At 42.0% G+C, this 24,184-nt stretch overlaps 1 protein-coding gene across 1 annotated transcript in view; it reads left to right on the top strand.

Moving 5' to 3' along the window:
- The window catches only part of LOC115458694 (desumoylating isopeptidase 1-like), a 37,502-nt gene extending 14,136 nt beyond the window's left edge, over positions 1–23,366 (top strand). The window contains exons 4-5 of the mRNA XM_030188522.1: positions 19,123–19,232; positions 23,143–23,366. Coding sequence (XP_030044382.1) covers positions 19,123–19,232; positions 23,143–23,269 — 237 coding nt within the window. The 3' untranslated portion in view covers positions 23,270–23,366. The remainder of the gene's footprint in view (positions 1–19,122; positions 19,233–23,142) is intronic.
- The last annotated feature ends 818 nt before the right edge of the window (positions 23,367–24,184 follow it).

The raw sequence follows: 24,184 nt of genomic DNA, 5'->3' as shown, positions 1-24,184 counted from the left end.
TCAGTGCTAAAATAGACTTAGCTCAATAGAGAGATGATCTCTGTATTTTCTTGTTGACTTTGTGATCAATGGCGGCCAGCGTTTCAAGTTTGCGTGTTCTGCTTCAGGATCACTGAAGCAGAACACGCGAACTTGAAACGCTGGCCACCATTGATCACGGAACTTTGGTTAGCCAATACCTTCCTGAAATTGGCGACAGCTGTCCTTATTCGTTTGGATAGGGTGCATCGACTGGGGTGATGCCAAGATAGAGACGCGGCCTCGCCCTTCATCTTTTTTGTTGTTCTGATATGGGAATGGTGCATTGTACTTGCTATTAGTTGGGGTGGGTGGTGCATGTTCTCCATGTGAGTGCTGGGTGGAAGGGGTAACTGATGTCTTAGTGTCAGTTGGGAACGGTTTTAAGTCTCTTGAAAGAACATAAAGCTGGCATCGTTTATCTTCAGGAGATAACATTAACTGATGTTGAACATGGGAAACTCTGAAAGGGCTGGATGGGTGAGATTTTTTTTTTTTAATTATTCATCTATGTCTAGGAAGGGCGGAGTAGCAGTGTTGATGTGAAAGAACCTGTTGGGGACTGTGAAATTAGTTTGTAAAGACTCCTATGGTCGCTATATATTACAGATAACCTTAAGTGATCAGACATTTTTTTTCTTTTACTGGTGTATGGCCCGAATAGATATGAGCACATTTTTTTTTTTTTTAATTGGTACATATGGGCTTACAAGATACCACCTTGTCTATGATAGTAGTGGGGGATTTTAACCAAGTGATAGACCCATTAGTAGATAGATCAGCTTCAAAGAGTGGTGTGGACTTCGGCCCATGAAGATGTTGCCCTTTCTTTGTTCTTTTCTGAATTTGGTCGGTCCCTGGCACCTCCTGCACCCCACGGAAAGAGATTATATACCCATTTATCTAGGGTACATAATACCTTTTCACATACTGATTATATCTTGCTTACTGAAACCTTATTTTCTTAGGTTGCGGGGGCTGCGATCGGACCATTGGCTGTTTATGATCATAATATGATTTGGGTTGATTTGGAAGGTAGTAAACAGCAGTGTAGTGGTCATCGATGACAATTTCTGGCTTATCTCTATAAGGATGAGCATTTTCGGAAGTATCTTTGCCAGGAATCCAAAGAATTTGAGGAGTTTAATGGGCAACATCGCGATGACCAACCACCTATACTGGAATTCTTCATGGAGATGTCATTGCGTATGTTGTAACCCGAAGTAAGCAGATTACACAAGGTATAATTGGACTGGAAGCTAAATATAAAGCAGAAAAAAAATTGTAAATCCTAGTTTAGTTGATAAAGAAATATTAGTGGCAACCCAGGTCTCCTTAAATTCCTTAATCCATGATCATACAGAAAAGGAGTTGATCTTTTGGAAATATAAATTTCATAAATTTGGAAATAAACCAGGGAAATTATTGACTAAAGTAACAAAAGCGTGGCATGGCTTGCATTTTATCTTCTCTATGCAGACTTCTGGGGATCAACGTACCAATAAGGTGGAGGAAATCGCAAACATTTTTTTATGATCGCTTTAGTAATTTGTATAAGGGTGAGGACCAGCTGGTTGGGCCTTCTTTGACAGATTATTTAGAGGATGCTGAACTACCTCGCTTTTCTGCGGCAGTTCTCACCCAGTTGAGTGCTCCATTGGGTGCCATTGAGATCCAAAAAGCTATTAAGGCACTTAAATGTTTTACAGCCCCAGGTCCCGATGGGTACTCACCGGAGTCTTACAAAATGTTACATCCTCATCTGTGTGGCCCCTTGGAGGCATATTACTCGGCTTCATTAGAAGCGGGGGTTTTACCACCATATGATGGTATGGCTTTGATCACACTTATTCCAAAACCGGGTAAACCCCAACATTTACCAGAAGCATACCGTTTAATTTCCCTTCTTAATGTGGATTTAAAGATTTTTCGCATCTTTTGGCGGACAGGTTGGCTCTTCATCTTCCTGATGTGATCGGCCCTGAACAGACAGGTTTTGTGAAGGGACAACATTCGTAATTGAATATTTGGAAGACCTTAGTTGGCATCTCTCATAGTCACCGTCATGGAGTCCCAGCTATTCTAGATGCCAAAAAGGCGTTTGACTTGGTTGACGAACTATCTATTCTCGGTTTTGAAGTACATGGGCCAGTCTAGTTTTTAAGAGCTTTGTAACTCTTGTATGCCAATCCATCTGCTGCAGTATTTGTTAATGGGCAACCTACTCCATCCTTTTCAATTGGTTGTGGCATGCGGCAAGGTTATCCTCTGTCCCTGCTCTTATTTCTACTGTGTTTGGAACCCATTATTTGTATGGTTTTCAGGGATGGTGAAATCTTTGGTATACAGATAGAGACTGAAACTATCAATGTATTCGCGTTTGCTGATGATTTGTTAGTTCTTTGTCTTCTCCACAGGTGTCTCTGCCATGTCTTATGAGTGTCAGTATTATTTGGGATGTACATTAAATCTCCATAAATCAGTAGCCCTTCCAGTGCAACAGACAGTCCATCATGATTGGGTGAGGTCATTTCCCTTACTGTAGGCTGATGCTTCTATCAAACATCTAGGTATCCAGATTCCACAGGATCTGACACAGTTTTATGAGGTTAAATTTCTCCCACTATTGGAGGCAACTTGGTGCAAATTACACATTTGGAGGGTGTATCCACTTTCACTGATGGGGAAAATAGTTTTATATAATATGATCGTTGTCCCACAGTGTCTCTATTATTTTTAAATGCATCTGTGTGTGTTAACTGGTATTATGGAGAAACGCCTTAATAAACATCTCATAGGTTACCTATGGAATGGGGAGAGAGCTCGCCTTCCTCTAGCAAAGGTGGTCTTACCTAGAGATAAAGTGGGGTTGGGATTGCTTAATTTAAAGCTGTTCTCGATGGCATGCAGGATGCGACATCTCAATGATTGGTATTGCAATACTGGCTATTTTTCCTACTTAATTCTGGAAAAGAGACTGTGTGCACTGTATCAGTTGTGTTGCATGCCTCAACGGCACTATGCCAGCCAAAGGTGAGGGATTCACTTTGTGTCTCCCCTATGTTAGGTGTGGGGCTGGGTAGGCAGTCAGTCTCATCTTGTCCAAAAAGTTTCACCCCTCTTGCCTCTACAAGGTAATGGGTCCTTCCTCCCCCGGTATGAGTAATGCTTCCTTTCAGTGTTTAGGACGGAAGGGAATATTTTATTTCTTTTTCATGTACTTCCAAAGGAGGGTTACTGTAAATCTTATGATTGTTTACGAACGGAGTTTACATTAAAAGATTGATACATTTTCTTATCTACAGTTAAAACATTATGTAAACTCTTTGCCTGCCTCTGCTTTGACAGAGGACTTGCGGGAGCAGCTGTCTACTACATTTACACTAGGTGCACAACAAATGGTGACTCTGCAATATCACCATCAATCTTTGAAAGACTTATTGTTGGTTTTGGACTATGAGCCTCTGGCGGGGGCATGGACTAGAGATCTGAATGTACTAATTGATTCCACTTGGATGCCAAATTGTCTAAAACACACCATAGCCCTTACTGACAACATTACCTTATGGAAACTACAATATAAAATGGTATTTTATCTACATATATCACCTCACCGTGCCTTTAAAGCCACTATGAGTGTAGAGGATAAATGTCCAAAATGTCAGGCATCTTCGGCATCACTGGGACACATGTACTGGCGCTGCTCAGTAATTCATCAGTTTTGGGCTCGCCTGAAAGCACCCCAAAAATCTTGTTTAATGTCTTTGGATTGGCACATTCTATTAAACCTAGCCTGACTGGTTTTTTACACAGGGCCACTTTGATGGAGAAAAAGAGTATTTTGAGGTGTTGGTTGCACCTCCACCATCCTTGGCCTCTTGGCGGGCTGATATGGTTATGTTGTGTCCTATGGAAAGACTGAGTGTGGGTCAATTAGATTCTGTTTAGGGGAAAAGATTTACTGTGATATAGGAGCCATTTTGGACTATGTTGTCATACAGCACGAAGCAGAATACTTAGTGTTGATTTTGAGGTTGAAGATTGATGGGGGTGGGGGGATAGGTGGGGGAAAGGGTAAAATTAAAAACTAAAAGTTCGTATTTGATGTAACATTGTTAACTGTGTGGATGGAACAATTTGTATTTCTTAAGATTTCTGTAGATCTGTTGTTTGTTCCTCTTTGGTAATAAAGAGATTTAAACATAAAAATTAACGTATTTTTCACACTGTTTTGTAAATGGTGTGAAAAAATGTTTAGATTTAATATGGATGAGAATTTGTGAGCATGCATTCAGGTTTGTTTGGGTGTCTAAAATTGTAAAGTGCACAAATTGCTTGTATGCGCGTATATTTCATGTTTATCCACTTCTGCCCTAGCTGAGAGAATATTCAGCCATCTCTCTGACCACATGTGCAACTTTCTTTAAATCAATCACCTTATTTTCTAACTCTTCCTACTTTCTTACCTACTTGTATGTTACTTCTTTGCTTTACCCTTCAGTATCAATTATAATTCTCTATTATGTATTGTGTTATTGTAAGTAGTATACTATGCTATACTTTGTATTTTTTTTGAATATTTTTACTGCTGTAATTGCCTATTGCTCGTTTGATCTATTCTTACTGTACGCCGCCTTGAGTGAATTCCTTCAAAAAGGCTGTAAATAAAGCCTAATAAATATTTCAGATTTAATACAGGCACATTGTGTGCACTTTTAAAATCTTGTGTGCATACAGTGTGCACCTAAAAAAAAGAGTAGCTTAAATGACACAAAAGATACCTGAAAATAAGGAAAATGCCATCTTAAAAACTTAAGAATAGCCATACTGTGTCAGACCAATGGTCCATCTAGCCCAGTATCCTACTTCCAACAGTGGCCAATTCAGGTCACAAGTACCTGACAGAATCCCAAATAGTAGCAAGATTCATGCTGCTGCTGATCCCAGGCACAAGCACTAGCGTCCCCTATGTCTTATCTCAATTGCAGACTCTGGACTTTTCCTGCAGGAACTTGTCCAAACCTTTTTTTAAACCCAGATATAATAACCACTGATACCACATCCTCTAGCAACAAGTTCAAGAGCTTAACTATTCATTGAGTTTCAAGTTTCTTAGTAGTCTGATATACTGTCCTATGGTGAGGCCTTCAGGGCAGTCAGTATAGAGTAAGAGGCGAGAGAAAGAGGGCGGGGAAGAATTCCATAAACATATAGGAAAGAAGGATCGGGAAAGGGGAGGGGAAGAGAACATGTGCTCTCTGTACAGGATCACCAGTCACTGATGTCCAAAAGACTCTTGGAGTAGCATCTAAAGCATTCTAAAGGGGTTAAAGGCATCAGGATTTTTTTTTTGTTTTTAAAGGGCAGTACAGAATTCAGTGTGATTAGTCGGGGAGTGCAGATGAAGGGGCAGGGAGTTCCAGAGGGTAGAGGCTGCTATGCTACACTGAAAGCTTTGGAGCGGATGGAATCAAAGCGGAGCTAACATAGGGAAGGAACATGTAATAGGTTGGAGGAGGATGAGCACAGGGATCTGGAGGGAGCATAAGGGATCAGGTGTGTAAGAGAGGAGTCGTGTCAAATTGGAGTGTTACAGTAGTCCAGAAAGGAATTCACCAAAGAGTGAATAAAGACCCGAAGAGCTGGTTTAGTAAAAAAGTGGTGAATTGAAGAGATCATTTTACGTTTATAAAAGTAACGTTGTACTATGGCTGAGATATGAGTATGGTATGTGAGGGCTGAATCAAATGTAACGCCTAGAAGTTTGAGAGTAGGCTGAAAAATGACAGGAGAACTGGCTCAATAATGGGAAGATCTGGATTAGGAGTCCCTGAGCAAGTCATAAGTAGAGCCTGTGGGTTTTTTTTTTTCTGGGTTGAGTTTGTTTGGATGAGAAAAACCAGTTGGCTGCTGTATAGAGTTTTCATTGAGTGAAGCAATAGCCAAAGGATCAGTGTTATTTGAAAGTAGTACCGTGTAACTTCCTTGAATGTCCCCTAGTCTTTATACTTTTTGAAAAAAGTAAAAAAAAATCAATTTATGTTTACTTGTTCTACACTGCTTAGTATTTTTAGACCTCTGTTGTATCCCCCCTTAGTTGTCTCTCTTGTTCCAAGCTGAAGAGTCCTAACTTCTTAAGCCCTTCCTTATATGAGAGGAGTTCCATCCCACTTTATCGTTTTGGTTGCCCTTCTTTGAACCTTTTGTAATTCCATTATATCATTTTTACAATGCGACAGCCAAAATTGCGCGCAATACTGAAGGTGTGATCACACCATGGAGCGATATAGAGCCATTAATAACATCTTAGTCTTATTTTCTATCCCTTTCCTAATAATTCTTATCATTCTGTTTTCATTTTTGGCCTCCACCACACACTGGGCAGAAGACTTCAGTGGATTATCCACATGACACTTAGATTTTTTTTCTTCAGAGCTACTCCTAGGGTGGACCCTAGCATCAAATAACTGATTTGGATTATTCTTCCCAATGTGCATCACTTTGCACTTTGTCCACATTAAATCTCATCTGCCATTTGGATGCCCAGTCTTCCAACTTCTAAGGTCTTCCTACAATTGTTCACAGTCTTCTGCATTTGACAACTTGAAATAGTTTTGTTATTGTCAAATTTAATCATCTCATTTATTTTCCAGATCATTACTAAATATGTTAAATAGCAGCGGTCCCAGTATAGATCCCTGTAGCACTCCACTATTCACCCTCCTCCATTGAGAAAAATGGCCATTTAACCCTATCCTCTGTTTTCTGTTCAGTAACCAGTTCCTAATCCACATCAGACTATTGCTTCCTATCCCATGGGTTTTTAATTTTCTCAGGAGCCTCTCATGAGGGACTTTGTCAAATGCTTTCTGAAAATGTAGATACACTATATCAGCCGGCTCACCTTTGTCCACATGATTGTTCATGCATTCAAAGAAATGAAACAGATTGAGGCAAGACTTCCCTTGGCTGAATCCATTTTGACTCTGTCCTATTAAACCATGTTTGTCTATGTGTTCAGTGATTTTATTCTGTATAAGTTTCCACTATTTTGTCCGGCACTGACGTCAAGCTTACCAGTCTGTAATTTCCTGGGTCACCTCTGAATCCCTTTTTTAAAATAAGCATGACATTTGCTACCCTCCAATATTCAGGTACTAAAGATGATTTTAACGACAGTTTACAGATCACTTACAGGTCTGCAGTTTCATATTTGAGTTCTTTAAGTACCTCAGGGTGTTTACCATGCGGTCCAGGTGATTAGTTACTAATCTTTAATTTGTCAATTTGTCTCAGTACATTTTCCAGGTTCACTGAAATTTCTTTCAGTTCCTCTACATCATCATCCTTGAAAACCAACTTTGGTACAGGTAGGTCTTACATCATCTTCAGGAAAGACAGAGGCAAAGAATTAATTCAGCCCCTGTGCTATGGCCCTGTCCTCCCTGAGTGCCCCTTTTATTCCTTGATGATCTAATGGTCCTATGGATTCCCTCACAGGTTTTCTGTTTCTGATATACCTGAAAAAGTTACTACTATGCGTTTTGCTTCCAAGGCAAGATTTGTTTTGTATTCTTTTTTGGCCTTCTTTCTCAATGCTTTGCATCAAGCTTGCCAGTGCTTATGTTGCTGCTTGTTTTCTTTATTCTGATCTTTTTCCTGTATTCTGAAAAATATTCTTTTGAGTCTAATAGCCTCTTTCAGTTCTCCATTTAACCATACTGGCTGTCCTTTGCTCTTCTTTCTACCTTTATTAATATGTGAAATACATCTGGTCTGGACTTCCAGACCTTTGAGGGACTCTGAACCAACAAGAGCGGAAGAGAGAGACTGTGGAGGTTTCTCAACTCAGGTAGAAGTTCTGCTTTCTTCTTCAGTTGTCCTAGCACCCTTAACCGTTAGTGAAGCTGAATGTGGTGACCTTTGAGACACCATGGTTGGTTATGGAGTGGTTTGATCAGGTTTACTCCCCTGTTTTTCCATCTCCTTGACTTCTGCCTCCAAACTGCAAGATTTAGAGTCTAAAGTGAATTTCTGTACTAAGATTGATGTAATGGATAAAACAGTGACTGAGGTTAAAATCTTCTCAGACTTTAATTCAGGTTAAGTCCTTTATGTTAAGGAAAATTGGAAATTTAGAAACTATGCAAAGAAGTCTGAACCTAAAACTGCTTTACTTCCCGTAGTCTAGACTAACCTCGGCTAGCATTCTTTTCCATAGGTGTTTGCAATCAGTATTGAAATACCTGAAATCAGTCTTTCCACCTTCGCAGAAGATCTTCTATATAACGTCTACTGAAAAGAAGCTTCAGTTCATTTAAATATATCTGATATTTTGGAATCCTCAGAGATTGAAATAACACTAAGATCTACTCTTAGTGTCCTTTGTTTTTCATCAGGATGGGGATTCAATATGCAGATTATATTATAGGACTGCAGGTACAACATTTCTGGGGAATAAAGTACAGATGTTTCTAAATGGATGCAGACTAGAAGGAAGAAGAACTTGAAATTACGTTCTGCAGTGACTTCACTAGGAGCTTTCATCCAACTTAGGATTCCTTGTGAATGTTTTGTAATGTATCGGAATAATCGTATGTTTTTTTTTTATGGTTTAACTTTTTTATTGATGTCACATCCACAACATTTAAGCATCAATTACAATCACCAAAATGATATCTCTAAAGTCAATAACAAAACCTTTTGTTAAAGTAACATCAAACTTTTACATAGTCTTTTCATCCCTCCCTTTTCCCCCAGCCCCCCAACCCTCCCATCCCCCCTCCCTTTTACCCTCCCTATGATCTGTCTAAAAGCATCAATGGAGTCTCCAGGTTCTCAATCATAGTTTGTTAAGGATGAGACTTCTTCCTCTTTGCGTGAGTTTGGCTATAAAGGGACTCCATGTCTTTAAAAAACGTGATTTCCGCTTAAAGGAACCCCTGGCCTCTTGCGCCTCCCAAGTCATCAGTTGATGTACCTGATTGCGCCAGTGCCAAAATTCAGGTCTATCCGGAACAGTCCATTTTTGCAAAATACATTACGTGCTAGTAAACAGAGCTTTCTACACAGCAGGACTTCCTCCGCCCTTAGCCCCCTGAGAGAGCCAGGACAGTCCAACAACAACTGTTGAGGTGTGCCCTGTACCCTTCTTGACAGCATCAAGGAAAGAAAGGCCACCACCCGTTTCCAAAAACATCTTATAATCCCACATTCCCATAAACCATGGTATAGTGTATTATCAGCTAGATTACATTTCATACAGGTAGGCGAACCAATTCCTCCCGCTCTAAACAATTGTACTTGTGAGAAATATGCCCTGTGGATGACTCGAAATGCACATTCTCTGTATCCCGCCCCACTAATTATTTGCGGAATACCTTTAAGGTGTGCTATAATATCCCAGGAGGCGAGATCACATCCCACATCTAGTTCCCATCTCCGTCTGAGCTGTGTCAAATCCCTGGCTGGTGCCAAGGACCATATTTTCTTCTGGAGGCCAGAGATGGAAGGAGCCTCCTCAGCGGCCTTCTCAAACAGTGTCTGAATCTTCTCCCCCAATTTGTAATTCAGGGACGCCCTGTCTAAGGATTGTACATAGTGCTTCAATTGACAGTAGGCAAAAGTGTCTCCCCAGTCTAATGACTCATTAGGGATCAGCTGTTCCAGTGGTCTAATCACTCCAGTCTGATCTACCACTACCCCCAAGTTATGAAGTCCCCGTCTCACCCAATGTTGGAATACTGGATTCTCAATTCCAGGTAAAAAGTGCGGATTCCCCTGTATAGTTAGCAATTCTGTCACATGTGGGTCTCCACCCAATAATTTCCCCAGAAATCTCCAGGCCCCCTGTAAGGATCCTAACAGCATCGAACCTCTCATTCTTTGTGGCAAAGAAGATCTATCCCCCTGCAATAGTGAAATCAATTAATAGGGACTAAAGAGTGATTCCTCCAACTCTATAGGTGTGTGATAGTTTGATGAGAATACCCAGTCCCTCACGTGTCGCAACAAACAAGCGAGATTATAATATTTAATATTAGGTAGGCCCAACCCACCCTGATTCCACCCTCCCATTAGCAACTGCTGGCAAATTTTTGCTTTCTTATACGCCCAGCAAAACTTCGTTACCATGCGATAGAACACTCTAATATCCTTCATCAATAAGTGCAATGGCAGCGTTTGCATCACATAAAGCCACCTTGGCAAAATAACCATGCGAATTAAACACAGTCGCCCCGATAGTGATAGTGTCAGAGTTCTCCAGGCCTCCAGTTGCTGTTTGGTCTTAGCTATCAGCCACTGAATATTTATACTGTAGATCCCCCTTGTCCGGGCTGGTAGAAGGATACCTAAATAACGAAACGATTCCTCCACCCATCTTAGTTGGAATTGTCCCGGCCATGCTCTTCGAGTCTCAGCAGTAAGAGCCAACGCTTCAGACTTGTCATAGTTTAATTTAAGGCCAGAATAGGACCCAAATTCTTTAAATATCTCTAAAAGATACGCTAGCGTCTCCCAGGGCTTCGTGAGTATGATTAACAGGTCGTCGGCAAATGCCGCCACCTTAAATTCCTGGTGCTCAAATTTAACTCCTTTAATTGCCGGGCATGTGCATATGTCTCGGATCAGAGGATCCAGATATAGAGCAAAAAGTAAAGGTGACAATGGGCATCCCTGTCGGGTCCCTCGACAAATTTCAAACTCTTCTGAGTACAGCCCGTTCACCCACATCCTGGCTCGAGGCGACGTGTACAATGCAGAGATCGCCCTCCGAAACCAGCCCTGAAACCCATATTTGGCTAAGGTTGTAAATAAATAAGGCCACTCCACACGATCAAATGCCTTTTCGGCGTCGAAACTAATCATTATAGCCGATTCTTGAGTGGTTTCCAATCTCTCTAGTGAAGCCAATATGCTTCTCAGATTACGCGCCACTGAGCGTCCCTGAACAAACCCTACCTGTGCTTCGTGAATGACTCTCGGTAACACTCTACTCAACCTGTTAGCTAAAATTTTGGCAAATAGTTTTACCTCTTGATTTAGGAGAGAGATCGGCCTATATGAAGACACCAGAGTGGGATCTCTCTGTTGTTTAGGTAGCACTATAATCTGAGCTAGATTGAGATGTTCTGGTAGCCGGCCAACCTCCACCCACCTGTTAAATGCTTTCGCTATTGACGGAGCTATCGGATCCCCCAGCATCCTATAGAATTCTAATTTGAGACCATCTGGGCCCGGGGCCTTACCCAACTTACTATGTCCAATTGCCCAGCTCACCTCGTCATCAGTTATAGGGGCATTTAACATCTTACGATCTGCTTGCGTAATGCCAGGGAGGGCAATGTTTTCTAAGTATAGCTCCCCACTAAGACCACTCTCCGCCTCTGACTTGTAGAGTTGCTTGAAAAATTTTTGGAAGACATCACGTATCTCTCTGTCAGTATGAAGCAATTGCCCCTTATCATTCCTGATAGTTAGAATTTGTTTAGAAGTGTGCCTAGGAGCAATTAAACGAGCCAACATCTTGCCCCCCTTGTTACCAAATTTATAAAGATGAAATCTATAATACGTATGGGATTTAACTGCACGTTCGTGTATCAATGAGTTCAAAGCGCATTGGGCCGCTACTATCTTGTCGAACCCTTGGTATCGGGTTCACACTAAATTGTTTCCTCAAACCCAGCAATTGTTTTTCCAATCGAAGGATTTCCCTATCTCTAGCTCTCTTGTGGTGACTAACATAGTTTATTATGTCCCCTCTTAGAATGGCCTTTGCCGCTTCCCAGAAGAGTGTGGCATCTACATTTGGTGCTGCATTAAAATTTGAGTATTCACCCCATTTGGTTAACAAATATTCCCGAAAATGCACATCCTTGTAAAGGTAGCTAGGGAAAGACCACCCCCCTTTTGCCGCCTTCTGGCCCCCACCATTCCATGTCAGCCAGACTGCGGCGTGGTCAGAGATCACACAGGGACCAATCTCGACTTCCCCTATATCTGAAAAGGCCTCTCTAGAGGTCAACAAATAATCAATCCTGGAAAAAGTATTGTGTGCTCTGGACTGATGTGTATATTCCCTATCAAGAGGGTGCAAGGTCCTCCATACATCAATAAGGTCTAATAATGAACAAAAATCAGGCAATCCCTTCGCGTGTTTTCTAGTCCCTGGTCCAGTCGGAGGATTAGATTTATCTAAAGTGGGGTCCCAAGCCGTGTTAAAATCACCTCCTAGCACCAAGGGGGTGGGTGCCACATTCGTTAGAATCGTCCTTAATTTCTTATAAAATTGGAGGTCGAGCTGATTTGGGGCATAAATGCTACCGAGCCTCACCTGTTGCCTTGCCACTGTAGCTGTTCCAAAGACAAAGCGCCCCTCGGGGTCTTGCACTATGTTAGTAAGCTGTGTAGCCACCCCCTTTCGAATGAGTATTGCCACACCACCCTTTCGACCCATGGCTGCTGAAGCCACACATTCTCCCACCCACCACCTCGCAAGCTTAGCATGGTCTTGTCCAGACAGATGTGTTTCCTGGAGGAATACTATATCCGCTCTAATGCGCTGTAAATACTGTAAAATCTTTGATCTTTTTATTGGGGAGTGTATACCCCCCACGTTCCAGGTAACAATCTTAAGCATCCCTCTCACAGTGTTTAAGAGTATTAAGCCAGATGAATCTTTTATCTAACATGAGGAGCCAGCCCAGCCTCTGGCCCCTCTTCCACAAACCACTGATGTGTCTCTTGTCACTCCTTAACTTCCAGTAATAGATCAAAATGTTCCTTGTCATCTTTACAGTCTAAACCCCAGTCTACTCCTACTTCTTTCCATTCATGCCCCGAAGCTAACTTCCTTATTATACCTTCCTTTACATTCCCACCCTCCCAATCCCATCCCCCCTTTTCCCCCTCCTATCCCTATGGGATACAGGTCACTTCGAACGCCCCTCCTCTACACCCTGATAGTCAACTAATCAAATTTTTTCGTGCAACCACCCCCCATCCACCAATCATCAGCCAATGACCCCCTTGCCATTATTACCCAGAAAACCGGGACAGCCTCTGCCAACCACTATTTTCACTCCCTTATTTTTCCATTTCACCCCATTCTGGGAACCAAAAACATTGCTAACAACATCATTTACTCTAAACAGTGAACATAACAAATAGAAACACAACATATTTCAAATGTACTTGGTTTCTCTTACTACTGCATTAGATCTTATAAGCAACCAGTCACTTGATATCAAATGTTCCTGAGTTGATGAGCCGTTTCAACTGGGAGCCAGAAAACTGCATGGAAGATGGCTTTCTCTCTCTTGAAGCTCTGGTTGCTTCCCCAGCCACTGACCTTTTTCTGCAGCAGCAAACCCTCTCAAAATGTTGCTGTAGATCAATTCACCAATCCACTCTGCTGCAACATATACAAATCTGCATTGTTTCACTGCCGCTTCGCCAAAAGTTTGACTACTGATTATAGGCATCCATTTAAGCTTAACAACTCTTTTCAGCTTGCTCTAGGTGTCTCCAAATCTTTTATAAAGGCACGGGCTTCTTCTGCTGTAGTGTAAAACTTTGTCTCCGACTTGTGCACTATGCGCAGTTTCACTGGATATAATAAAGCAAACGGAATTTTGCGCTGCACTAGTTCAGAACAAACAGGTAAGAACTGCTTTCTCCTAGCCACAACTCTGGCTGAATAATCTTGAAAGCAAAGTATTTTCTGGTTTCCAACACGCAGTTCTCTCCCGCCTCTCAGCGCCTGCAGAATAGCCGTTTTATGTGCAAAATTTAGTACACGACAAATAATCACCCTGGGTCTTGTTGCATTAGTTTGTTTTGGTCCCAGCCGATGTGCCCTCTCGATTTTTAAAGGGCCCAGCTCCTGCGGAAGGTCCAATTCTTTAGTGAGCCAACTTTCCAAATAGCTTCTCAAATCACGGTCTCCTCGATCTTCCGCTACGCCTACCAAGCGAAGATTGTTGCATCTCGACCTGTTCTCGAGATCTTCAATTTTGTCGGCGTATTGGGATAATTGTTTTTCCATCTCACTATGGCTGGCCTCCATTTTAGCGACACGGTCCTCTATATCGCTTGTCCACTGTTGGTAGGACGCCATGTCTTCCTTAATTTGCGCGACATTATTATGCAGTGATTCCAGTTTCGATTCCAGCGAACCCAGCTTGTTTTCTAATATTGTTTCCAGCGCATTAGTGACCTCCCCAACTATTTCAGCCGTCCACATCGAGCTGACCTGGGAGGAAGACGGACTAGCCGGGGCCGCCATCTTGTCATCTGTCGGCCGGTTTTTCTCCTTGTCTTTTCTGAGCGTTTTCGCCGCCATTGAGTCTCGCCGCCGGGTCTGGCTGATCTTAAAGCTTCCCTCCAGGTTATCCTGGTAGAATGGGTCGGAGGTCGCTCGAATTTCTGCTGTTTATCCGCAAGGTTCTCGAGGAGTTGGCAGGAGCGAAGTAGCTAACGTCCGCTCCTGTGCATAGCGTCACGTGACCCCCTTGTATGTTTGTTTTTTTTTAATGAACCTGTTTGGAGGGGAGAAGTGTAATTCTCACTTAACACTTACTCCTTTCTTCTTAAATTTCACTTCTTTAAATATCTTTCTATAGATTTGCTTCTTTTTGGTTCCTCTCCTTTATTTTGGACTATGATTAAAGTTGTATTTCTTGTTTGATGTATTGATCACTATTGTTATTTCTTAATTTGTTCTGAATTTCTATTCAAAGTTTTTGATCTTTGATGTTTTTGTGAAATGCAAATAAATAATAATAATTTTTAAAAAAGGACTAGATCTAAAATAGCTCCCCTTCTTGTTGTCTCCTGGACCAGTTGCTCCAAAAAGCAGTCATTTATTACATCTGGAAATCTTACCTTCCTAGCATTCCCTGATGTGGCATTTATTTGAAATCACCCATTATTGTGCTGTTGCCGGATTTGCTAGCTCTTCTAATTTCTGTTAACATATCTTGATTGTTCTGGCCTGGTGGGATGGTAGTATAGCCCTACACGTATAGTCTTTCCCTTCACATATGGAATTTCTTAAATGACAACCAGTCTTAAGGGGGGGGGGGGGGGGGGAAGAGATCATGCACATTCTTAAGATTTACCATCTGCCTTTTCAGTTTTGCCCGTGAATAAAAAGTCTGATTTGTTAATTGTAGTTCCTGTTCTTCTGCAGCTTTTCTCTGTACTTCTCGTAAATATATTATACGTTTTAAATCCTCAGGCAAGCTGTAGACATTTCCTTTCTCTCCATCGCTAATGAATGTGTAGGGTTTGACTCTGAGCATGGGAGGACAACAGAGACTGTTCATTAGCGATGGAGAGGAAGGAAATGTCTACAGCTTGCCTGAGGATTTAAAACGTATAATATATTTATGAGAAGTACAGAGAAAAGCTGCAGAAGAACAGGAAATGCAGTTAACAAGCGTACATCACGAAGTTGCTTAAAGATAAGTGATTCAAGGATCGGCATTGAACTGACAGTCAAGTATACATGGATCTTGACGAAGTGAAGTAAATGAGTTGATCACATGATAACTGTGATAAGAGACGTTTTGTTTATCTATAACGGGATCCATAAAAGGAAGGAAAGACTTATATAACCCATTTGAGAACAGAAGGGAGGTAATTTCATTGCAGTCTAATGTAGAAAATATCTCTGTATCTCTTTATAGAGTTAAGTTGTGACAGTTATGCTGTGTAGTATGAATGTGAGTGTATGAGTGAAGGGATAATAGGATAACTGAGTAAAATGCAGTATAGCATTTATGTGAAAAAAGAATATTTACTAAGAAGGAAGTTTTGATATTAATAAAAAAAAGATTTTGATATATAAATCTTGTAGTTACTGTGTTAAGCATATTCATTAAGGATATCCTGAAAATGTGGCACTCTTGCAACCCTCCCGAGTTAGTGTGTGCTGCTACGGTTCTCAGTCTTTCTTCTGTTTATGTGCATGACACACTGAACCATTATAGTTAGCAGCTGAACAAAGAAGAAAATTCTATATATCATTTTAATTGTTGCTAACAATGATGCAAGGGAAATACAAACACAATGGTGGTAACTGTTGGGGTTGAGGAGAAGGGTGGGCCAGAGACTGCAGCATTTCAAGTTGAGCCTGGTGATAGAAGTAGGGACTAATAAAGGAGATTTCAAGGACTTGATTTCCTGGTTCTCAGCTCTCTCCAACCTGCCACACACGCAATTGTTGAGGAACACTGTCTGTCCCTCCCAGCTCTGTATCACTCACCTTGAATATTGTGTGCAATTCTGGTCGCCATATCTGAAAGATATAGCAGAATTAGAACCAAAATGATTAAGGGGATGAAACGCCTCTCTTATGAGGAAAGGTTAAAGTTACAGTTATTCAACTTGGGAAAGGTGGCTGAGGGGGATATGATAAAATCCTGAGTGGAATAGAATAGATAAACGTAAATTGATTGTTTACTCTTTCAAAAAGTACAAAGACTAGGGGACACTCCATGAAGTTACATAGTAATACTTTTAAAACAAATAAGAGAAAATATATTTTTTTCATTCAATGAATAGTTAAGCTCTGGAGCTCATTACTGGAGGATGTGATAACAGCAGTTAGTGTGTTTAAAAAAGGTTTGGACAACTTCTGGACGAAAAGTCCATAATCTGCTATTAAGACAGACATGGGAAAAGCCACCACTTATCTTTAGGGTCGGTTGCAGGGCCGGTCAAACCCAGTAAGCGGGGTAAGCGCCGCAGGGGGGCACCTGCCTTCAAGGGCGCCGCTGCGCCGCCATATCGCGCCGCCCTTGGTGCTTTAAATCTTTAATTTACCTCAGTTCCAGCAGCCGCATCATTTGAAAGCCTTCCCCGTCTCTAGCCTTCCCTCCCTTCGTGAGTTTGTTCCGCAGTCCCGCCTTCTGACGGCATTTCCTCGAGGGTGGGACTGCAGAATGAACTTGCGAAGGGAGGGAAGCCTAGAGACGGGGCAGGGCTTTCAAATGATGCGGCTGCTGGAACTGAGGTAAATTAAAGATTTAAAGCACCAAGGGCGGCGGGGGATGGGGGCGAAGGAGAATCGCTGGACAGGGGCAGGGTGGGAGAAGAGAGAAAGGAGATGCTGGGGGGGGGGGGCGTGCGGGCGCCAACTTGTAGTCTGCAGGGGGGCGCCAGAGACCCTAGGACCGGCCCTGGTCGGTAGCATGGAATTTTGATACACTTTGGGATTCTGCCAGATACTTGACTTGTATTGGCCTCCTGCTGGAAGCAGGGTACTGTGCTAGATGATCCTTTAGTCTGACCTAGTATAGCTACTCTTTTGTTATGTTGAGAACCATGGTGTGCAGTAAGTTTGCTCTGCCCATAAGCTTTTTTCATAAAGAGAAAGCAAGTGATGTTTTGATTGACGCAGGGAGACTTTTGGCATGGTGGCATAAACTTCTGGGCTCCATTGAGGCTATACAAGTTGGAACAGAGATGGATCTGAGGAGAGTGGGGCCTGTAGAGTGCATTTATTTAAAAATAAGCCCTACACTCCTGCATTTATATCCAAGTAGAATTTGGAAGCCAGTGTGAGAAGATTGAGAACCACAGTTTACACTGGTGTGCTCTAATTGGCATAGTTTCATGATCATGAAAATTCAGCTAGAAAAGAACTTGATATAAGTAAGCTGAGAAATCACCAAGGCTTGGCCAGGAATCCTGCACGGTGCAGGTGAGATAAACATATGGGCATGCAAGATGCTACAGAGGTGGTAATCTGTCCTCCGCCAGGGAAAGAATCAACAGCTTTCAGTGTAAGATGCAGGCAGAGAATATTAGTGTGCCAAGAAGAAGCTGTGTTTTGATGGTGGGATGATATATTTGATGAGCATGAGGTTAAAAGGCTGAGCACAGGAGCAGTTAGTGGAAGCAGTGGTGTGGGAGGTTGTAAGGAGAAACCAGAGCATCTACACAGCTAATGTAAACTGTGAAAGAAGAGAGAAGTGTGCAATTAAGGGTTCTTAAATTGAAATATATTTAAACAAAACAGTTAAGCCTGGATTTGCAGAGGCGTTCGTGCTAATACCTGATTGAGAAAGTGGTGGGGGATGGGGTCCATTTTGATCCATTGTGTTGTACAAGGGTGAGGGAGCAGACAGCATGGTGGATCCTCAGGCTGGAATGTCAAATATAAAACAAGGCAACTCCTTAGCTCAATTCTCTCTTCCCAGCTCCTCTCCCGAGGAGAGTTATAAGAGACTGATGTCTGACCTTATTCTCTCCACTGTCTCATCTCCCACACTGCTGTCCTCGTGTTGCTTTGGGTCCTTTTTCTAGGGAGGAAAGCACTACAAAATCTACTAGAAATGGAAACAGAAAAGTATCAATTCCCTCCTATATTTAATTTCATCATCATCTTTTCCAGACTTTGTGTTCTGCTGCCATCTCCCCTGCTGTGATTTCTTGTAATGCCCCTTCCCATTCCCTGTGCTCATTTTCTCCTACACTGATGTTTTGCACAGGATGGATGGCCTTGTTCTCCCTTCCCTGCACACCATTCCAGGCTTCCTTGATTCACATGCCGACTGTGCATGCAGATAATGCTGTCCGTGATCACTCTGCTTCTTCCTCCCCCATCCTGTGTCCCCCTTTACATTCTAAATAGTTATAGGCTTTTTGGACACCCATTGTACCTGTCAGACTCATGCAGACCATGCCCTGTGCCTTGTAAATGCACAGACTAGCTCCCAGAGCACACCATGGTCCATGTGACTTTTACAAGGACTGCCTAGTGCTATGGAACTCTGCAGTCTTACCTGTTCAGTGACTGTGGAGAGAAAGTAGGAAACAGGTTTGATTGTAATTTCATTATTTGCTTTATTATAATTCTCAGTGTTTTTATGGAATTCTTTGTGTACCCTGCCTTGGACCTGTTAGGGGTAAGGTGAGATAATAAATCTCAAGATTAGACTACTTTAACTTTTGGACTGCAGACCATCTTCTTCCTTATTAAGATTCACTTGTAACCCAGCTGAGATGTTCTGGTCTCTGGCTGGTAGTGAACAGGTGAAGGGAATGTTCTTATGCTAATGATCTCTCACTGGTGCATATTGTCTGTGTTTATAGGGGGGTACACTGCTGGGACCCCCAGATGCTGTGGTAGATCTTGGGAGCACAGAAGTGACAGAGGAAATCTTTTTGGAGTACCTGACAGCCCTAGGAGAGTCCATGTTCCGGTGAGTACAGGGGAGGAACGTAATGATCACTTGGGAGAAACACTTTGAGGGCTCCAAATTAAGTGTTAGAATGTGCCAAATTTGTGCAAAAGCTTATGCAGCCATGGTCAAACTGTATGTTTCACTGATATTCTGTAAGTGAACACAAGCTGACATAACCTCTGCATGATAGAAAAAAATCAAGACTTCCCACAAAATTTTCTATCGGCTCTGGGAAAATGTGTTTCTCTGATACCTTATTTTGCACAGTACAGGAGTATAAAAACAATTCCACATACCAAGCTAAGCTTAGAAATATAAAAACATTTTGTGGAATTGGGATTACCGAACCTAGCTTTATACAACCAGGCTTGCTTATTGAGGCATGTGGGAGATTAGGTGGGCCAATCCAGCACATTCACACCCCTGGAGACAGAGCGTGCATATTTTGCCCCTTATGATGTTCTTACTTTGCTGCACCTAGAGGGGGGTCAGGTCCCGGCTCAATTCAAACACTGCATGCTGCTGCAGCCGATGCGTATGGCATGGAGGATGTTGGTTAAAGGCATGGGGGGACAGCCAACAGTGTCAGAACTACTGGCTCTTAGGCGTAACCCAAAGTTTGAACCCGGGCAGAGTAACACCACATTTCTAAGATGGGAGCAGCTAGGGATCACAAGGGTGGAGCATTTGCTAGGAAGGGAAGGGGACCTTATAAAATTTGAGGGAGTTACAAGGTAAGATAGGGAATGCGTGGGGAGACTGTTTCGCATATGCCCAGGTCAAACATTACATTTTACACTTAGATCAGTCAAGTCTGCAGAAGAAACTGGGACACAAAATAAACACCTTTTTCCAAAACCTAGAGATAGGGGGAATGACAGTGTCAACCTATATAAAGCCCTGGTGAAGCGAGTCTCCCCCCAAAACTCTGGATACATTAAACAAAAATGGGAAAAGGAATCGGGGAGGGCCTTAGAGAGGTGGGACATAGGGGCAACACTGAAAAGTATCCCGACCCTCTCCATAAACGAGAGACTTCGAGAGTGTTGATATCGGGTGATTATGCAGGCAACAATGTCAGGACAGCAATGGGGACACATAAGCATCACACGGGAGGCGAAGTGCGTCAAATGCGATTATACACCCCACACATTATATCACACCTTCTGGGGATGCCCAGGTGTGCGGGCCTTTTGGGGCCACATCCAGAGGTTTATGTCCAAAACAACACAGGCACCAGTGGGTGGGACCTGGGATCACTGTGTTAGATACGCAATCAGCATTTAGGACGCAGGCTGAAGGAACTCGAACATGGTGCCGCAAGGTGTGTCTAGTGGCGCGCAAAAGTATTTTACAACGGTGGATATCCCCAGAACCACCGACATACTGGCAGTGGAGAAACCAGGTACATGAACTGGCTACATGGGAAGCTAAGGAGGCGAAAGAGAACCTGAAACGGAAAAAGTATTTCCTTTCGGTATGGAACCAATACATACAGGGGTTAAGCCCGTGAGGGCGAAGCTTGCTTCTTAACTTGCTATAGACTTGAGTGGGAGGCTTCAAGATCTATAATGTTTTTCTCACCGGCAAAGGTTGGTACTCAGGGAGGGGGGAAGGCCTGCCTGGACTATCAGAGACCAAGTCCAGGGAGGCAGGGAGGAAGTAGGATTACATGGGAGGAGGGGAAGAGAGGATAGGGGATCGAAAGGAGGGGAGGGGGGATCTCATACTAAAGGACAGGAGGAAGGTGGTACATTGTTATTTGTACGTCATTGGGGGGGAAGGGGGATATTCAAGATAAACCAATGAGTTTTCGTCATGTAAATGACCAAACGAAGAGTTTGATCTCTATGACTGTTATTGCAACCATATATGTATAAGTAGTTTAGACGTTGCTATTCATTAAGAAGTAAAAACATGACGTAGTGGGAGGGAGTGGGATAAAATGTTAAAAGTTTGATGACAGACAGTAGTAATTTGATTTTACTGAGCGTGCTTCTAGTTTTGGACATTTGTATGATTAAAATGTGGAGTATATTTCTTTTCAATTGTCATCACTAAAAATGTTGAACCATAAAACATTTTGTGGAGCTCAATACACCGTTGAGGACCCGTAAATCAAAAAGCAGGTCACACAACAAATCTTCAGAACACTTTATGAAAAGACAATTTTTTACAAGAAGAATTCTTTTGGGAGGAAAAATTGTTAGTTGCCAGAAGGAAGAGTTTGAAGATATTACATACATTGTTTAAAGACATTCACTAGTAAAAATAATTTAAACATTTTTGGGAAGTTTTTGCCAGTGATTGGTCTGAGTCAGTAAGCTGCTGTGGTCCTCCAGTTGGAGTGCATTCGACAATGTTTGAATTTCACAGCTGATAGTCCTTGACTTCTGAGGCTTTTTTCCTCCCAAAAGAATTCTTCTTGTAAAAAATTGTCTTTTCATAAAGTGTTCTGAAGATTTGTTGTGTGACCTGCTTTTTGATTTACGGGTCCTCAACGGTGTATTGAGCGCCACAAAAAATTTTATATTTCTAAGCACAGTACAGGAGGAAATACATTTCTGTTTTCTATTTCTCTACTATTGCACTGCATTCAAAGTATGGCTTCTTGGGATATTCAGTTCTTTTTTTACCTGCATATCTCTAGTTATAATTCATGGCCTGTCTTCTGTATTCAAGAGGTTCATTCTCCTTCCCTGCATCTCTGCACTTGCATGTGTCTGTGTCTTATTCTTTTCCTCTTCATGTCTTGTTTGTGTGAGTGGGACAAAAGTGCCAGAGAACTTTTAAGGCTTTTATTTGTAATGTTTTCTCTTTCAGGAGCTGGGATTTGCACCCTCTGGTTGTTGTGTTATGCCATAGGAGCCAGGAATGATCAAACATTTTGAGAACAGCACTTCTCTTAGCACAGCTGCAGTTACTTTTTAAGCAGTAAACTGTAGTACTGGGGGAGGCCCTGTTTTCTGTGCTTTGCAGATCATTCCTGACTCCAATGGGAGAACGCATAGCAGGGTGCAAATCCCGGCTCCTGGAAGAGAAACGGGAGGTGGAAAGAGCACATCAAGCAGATGTGCGGGGAAGGAGAAAGGGGTTGTATACCGCTTTTCATCCAAACAGAATTCCAGCATGGCGCACAATTCAGCCCCTTAAAAATAGGTAGGCAACCACATCCTGGTGGCTACCTGTGCACACCAACTTAAACACAACAAGCCAACTTTCAGAGGGGAGAAGGAATAACATAAAAATCCTTAGTGACTGGTGTGGCAAAGTGAAACAGACTGATAAATTACCTGCTCAAAGTCACAGACGGAATCCGTGGCAGAGCGGAGATTGGAAAAATGGAACAACTCAGATTTAAAAACCTATAAAGTTTTCCTGCACTCTTGACCCATTCACATAGAGCTGCAGAATGCAGGACACACATGAACATGATCATCCTTTGACCTCTTTGCTGCAGAAAAATATACTTAAAAGACAAGTTATTTTTGTGTTAACACTTTTCTAAGAGCAGCAAAAAAGTTATATCCAAATTAAATAAATGTAAAAATATGCTGATTAAAATGGTTGGACTTACGAAAATGTGAATTGACTCCATAATTTTGTATATGATCATTTAAAATACATGTAGACGTATATGATACAAAGGCTTGAATGTGAATTGAAACTGGATTAAGGTCTTTTCATTTAGTGATGTCCAATTATGACTTTGTTGGCAGTCTGAGCAACAAGGTCAGCGTCTACACAGACCTGGTCACTGCGTTGCCCTCTCCACAGCAGAGCTGGGCACTGATGGCACTTGTGCCAACCCTAATATCCCTATTCTGTGGACAAATGGGAGCCTTTAGTTTCTATCATGTCACTCGAATACCCAAAAATACATTAGATGCTAACTTTGCTTTTCTTTTTTCTTGCTGTTTTTCTATAGAGGGGAGAGCTACAACCTATTTGATCACAACTGTAACACTTTTAGCAATGAAGTGGCCCAGTTCCTGACTGGGAAGAAGATCCCTTCCTACATCACTGACCTGCCCTCTGAGATCCTATCCACGTGAGTCCTAGACCTGCAGGTGGAGGGACAGGAGGGGAACAGAAAGGCCGGGACACATTGTGCTATGGTCCAATTTTTGGTCCGATATTTTTGAGACACCCTTTCCCTCAAATGACATTTACAATTCTGGGCCTGTTAACTGTGCAAAACTTCCAACAGATGGAGCACACAGCAGCACAAGGGGTTAATGAACAGCAGAGAAAAGGGGTATAATGCAGCCACATCACAGGGGTGCTTAGAGCCCAGGAAACAAAACACATCATTTATTAAAAGCATCATCACTTGTATTTCCAGAAAAGTAAATTCTTGAGTCTAGTTTCTTTTTTAGTTGAATTAAATGGAGTAAAAGTTTACATATCACTTTTTACCTTTTTTTTTTTAATCTAAGAATTTTGTTGATTTGTTTAGTATAGAATACTGTAAGTCCCACCATCTATACACTTTACCATCTCAAAAAGCTGCACTGACCAGCTCCATTCTGCTGTTAACTTTCCACCTGGGCTGAATTATTTAAATCGTACAATATGCATGGCCTGGAAAAGCTTTGTATGACTGCTTTTACCGTAGTTTGCCTGTCAGTCCTCAAGAGTGTCCTGATTTCTCTACACTCTTTGCTACGGAGATGGCCAAGCTTTGGTCTCATTGCCCCAAGTTCTGCAGATTAACAGTATTTCAAAGTTCATATCTTCTGAAGGCTGTGTGAAAAGTGATTTCATGAAAGCCTATGGCATTCTGCATAAGAACAGGGGCTACTTGTTTCCAGAAATAATTTTTTTTTCTTTAAATTTTATTGACATGCCAGAATAACTCAAACGTAACATCAAGTATCTGTGTCATTACTGAACATTAGAAGGTCAATATTCAGCTAGCAGTGGTCAATGGCTCTTTAAATGCTGTCCTCTGCTGACTAAATTGGATC

Source organism: Microcaecilia unicolor, unplaced genomic scaffold (assembly GCF_901765095.1).
Source record: "Microcaecilia unicolor unplaced genomic scaffold, aMicUni1.1, whole genome shotgun sequence".
In the NCBI taxonomy this organism is placed as follows: Eukaryota; Metazoa; Chordata; class Amphibia; order Gymnophiona; family Siphonopidae; genus Microcaecilia; species Microcaecilia unicolor.
The sequence above is the reverse complement of the archived record's forward strand: the minus strand, read 5'-3'. Positions and strand labels throughout refer to the sequence as shown.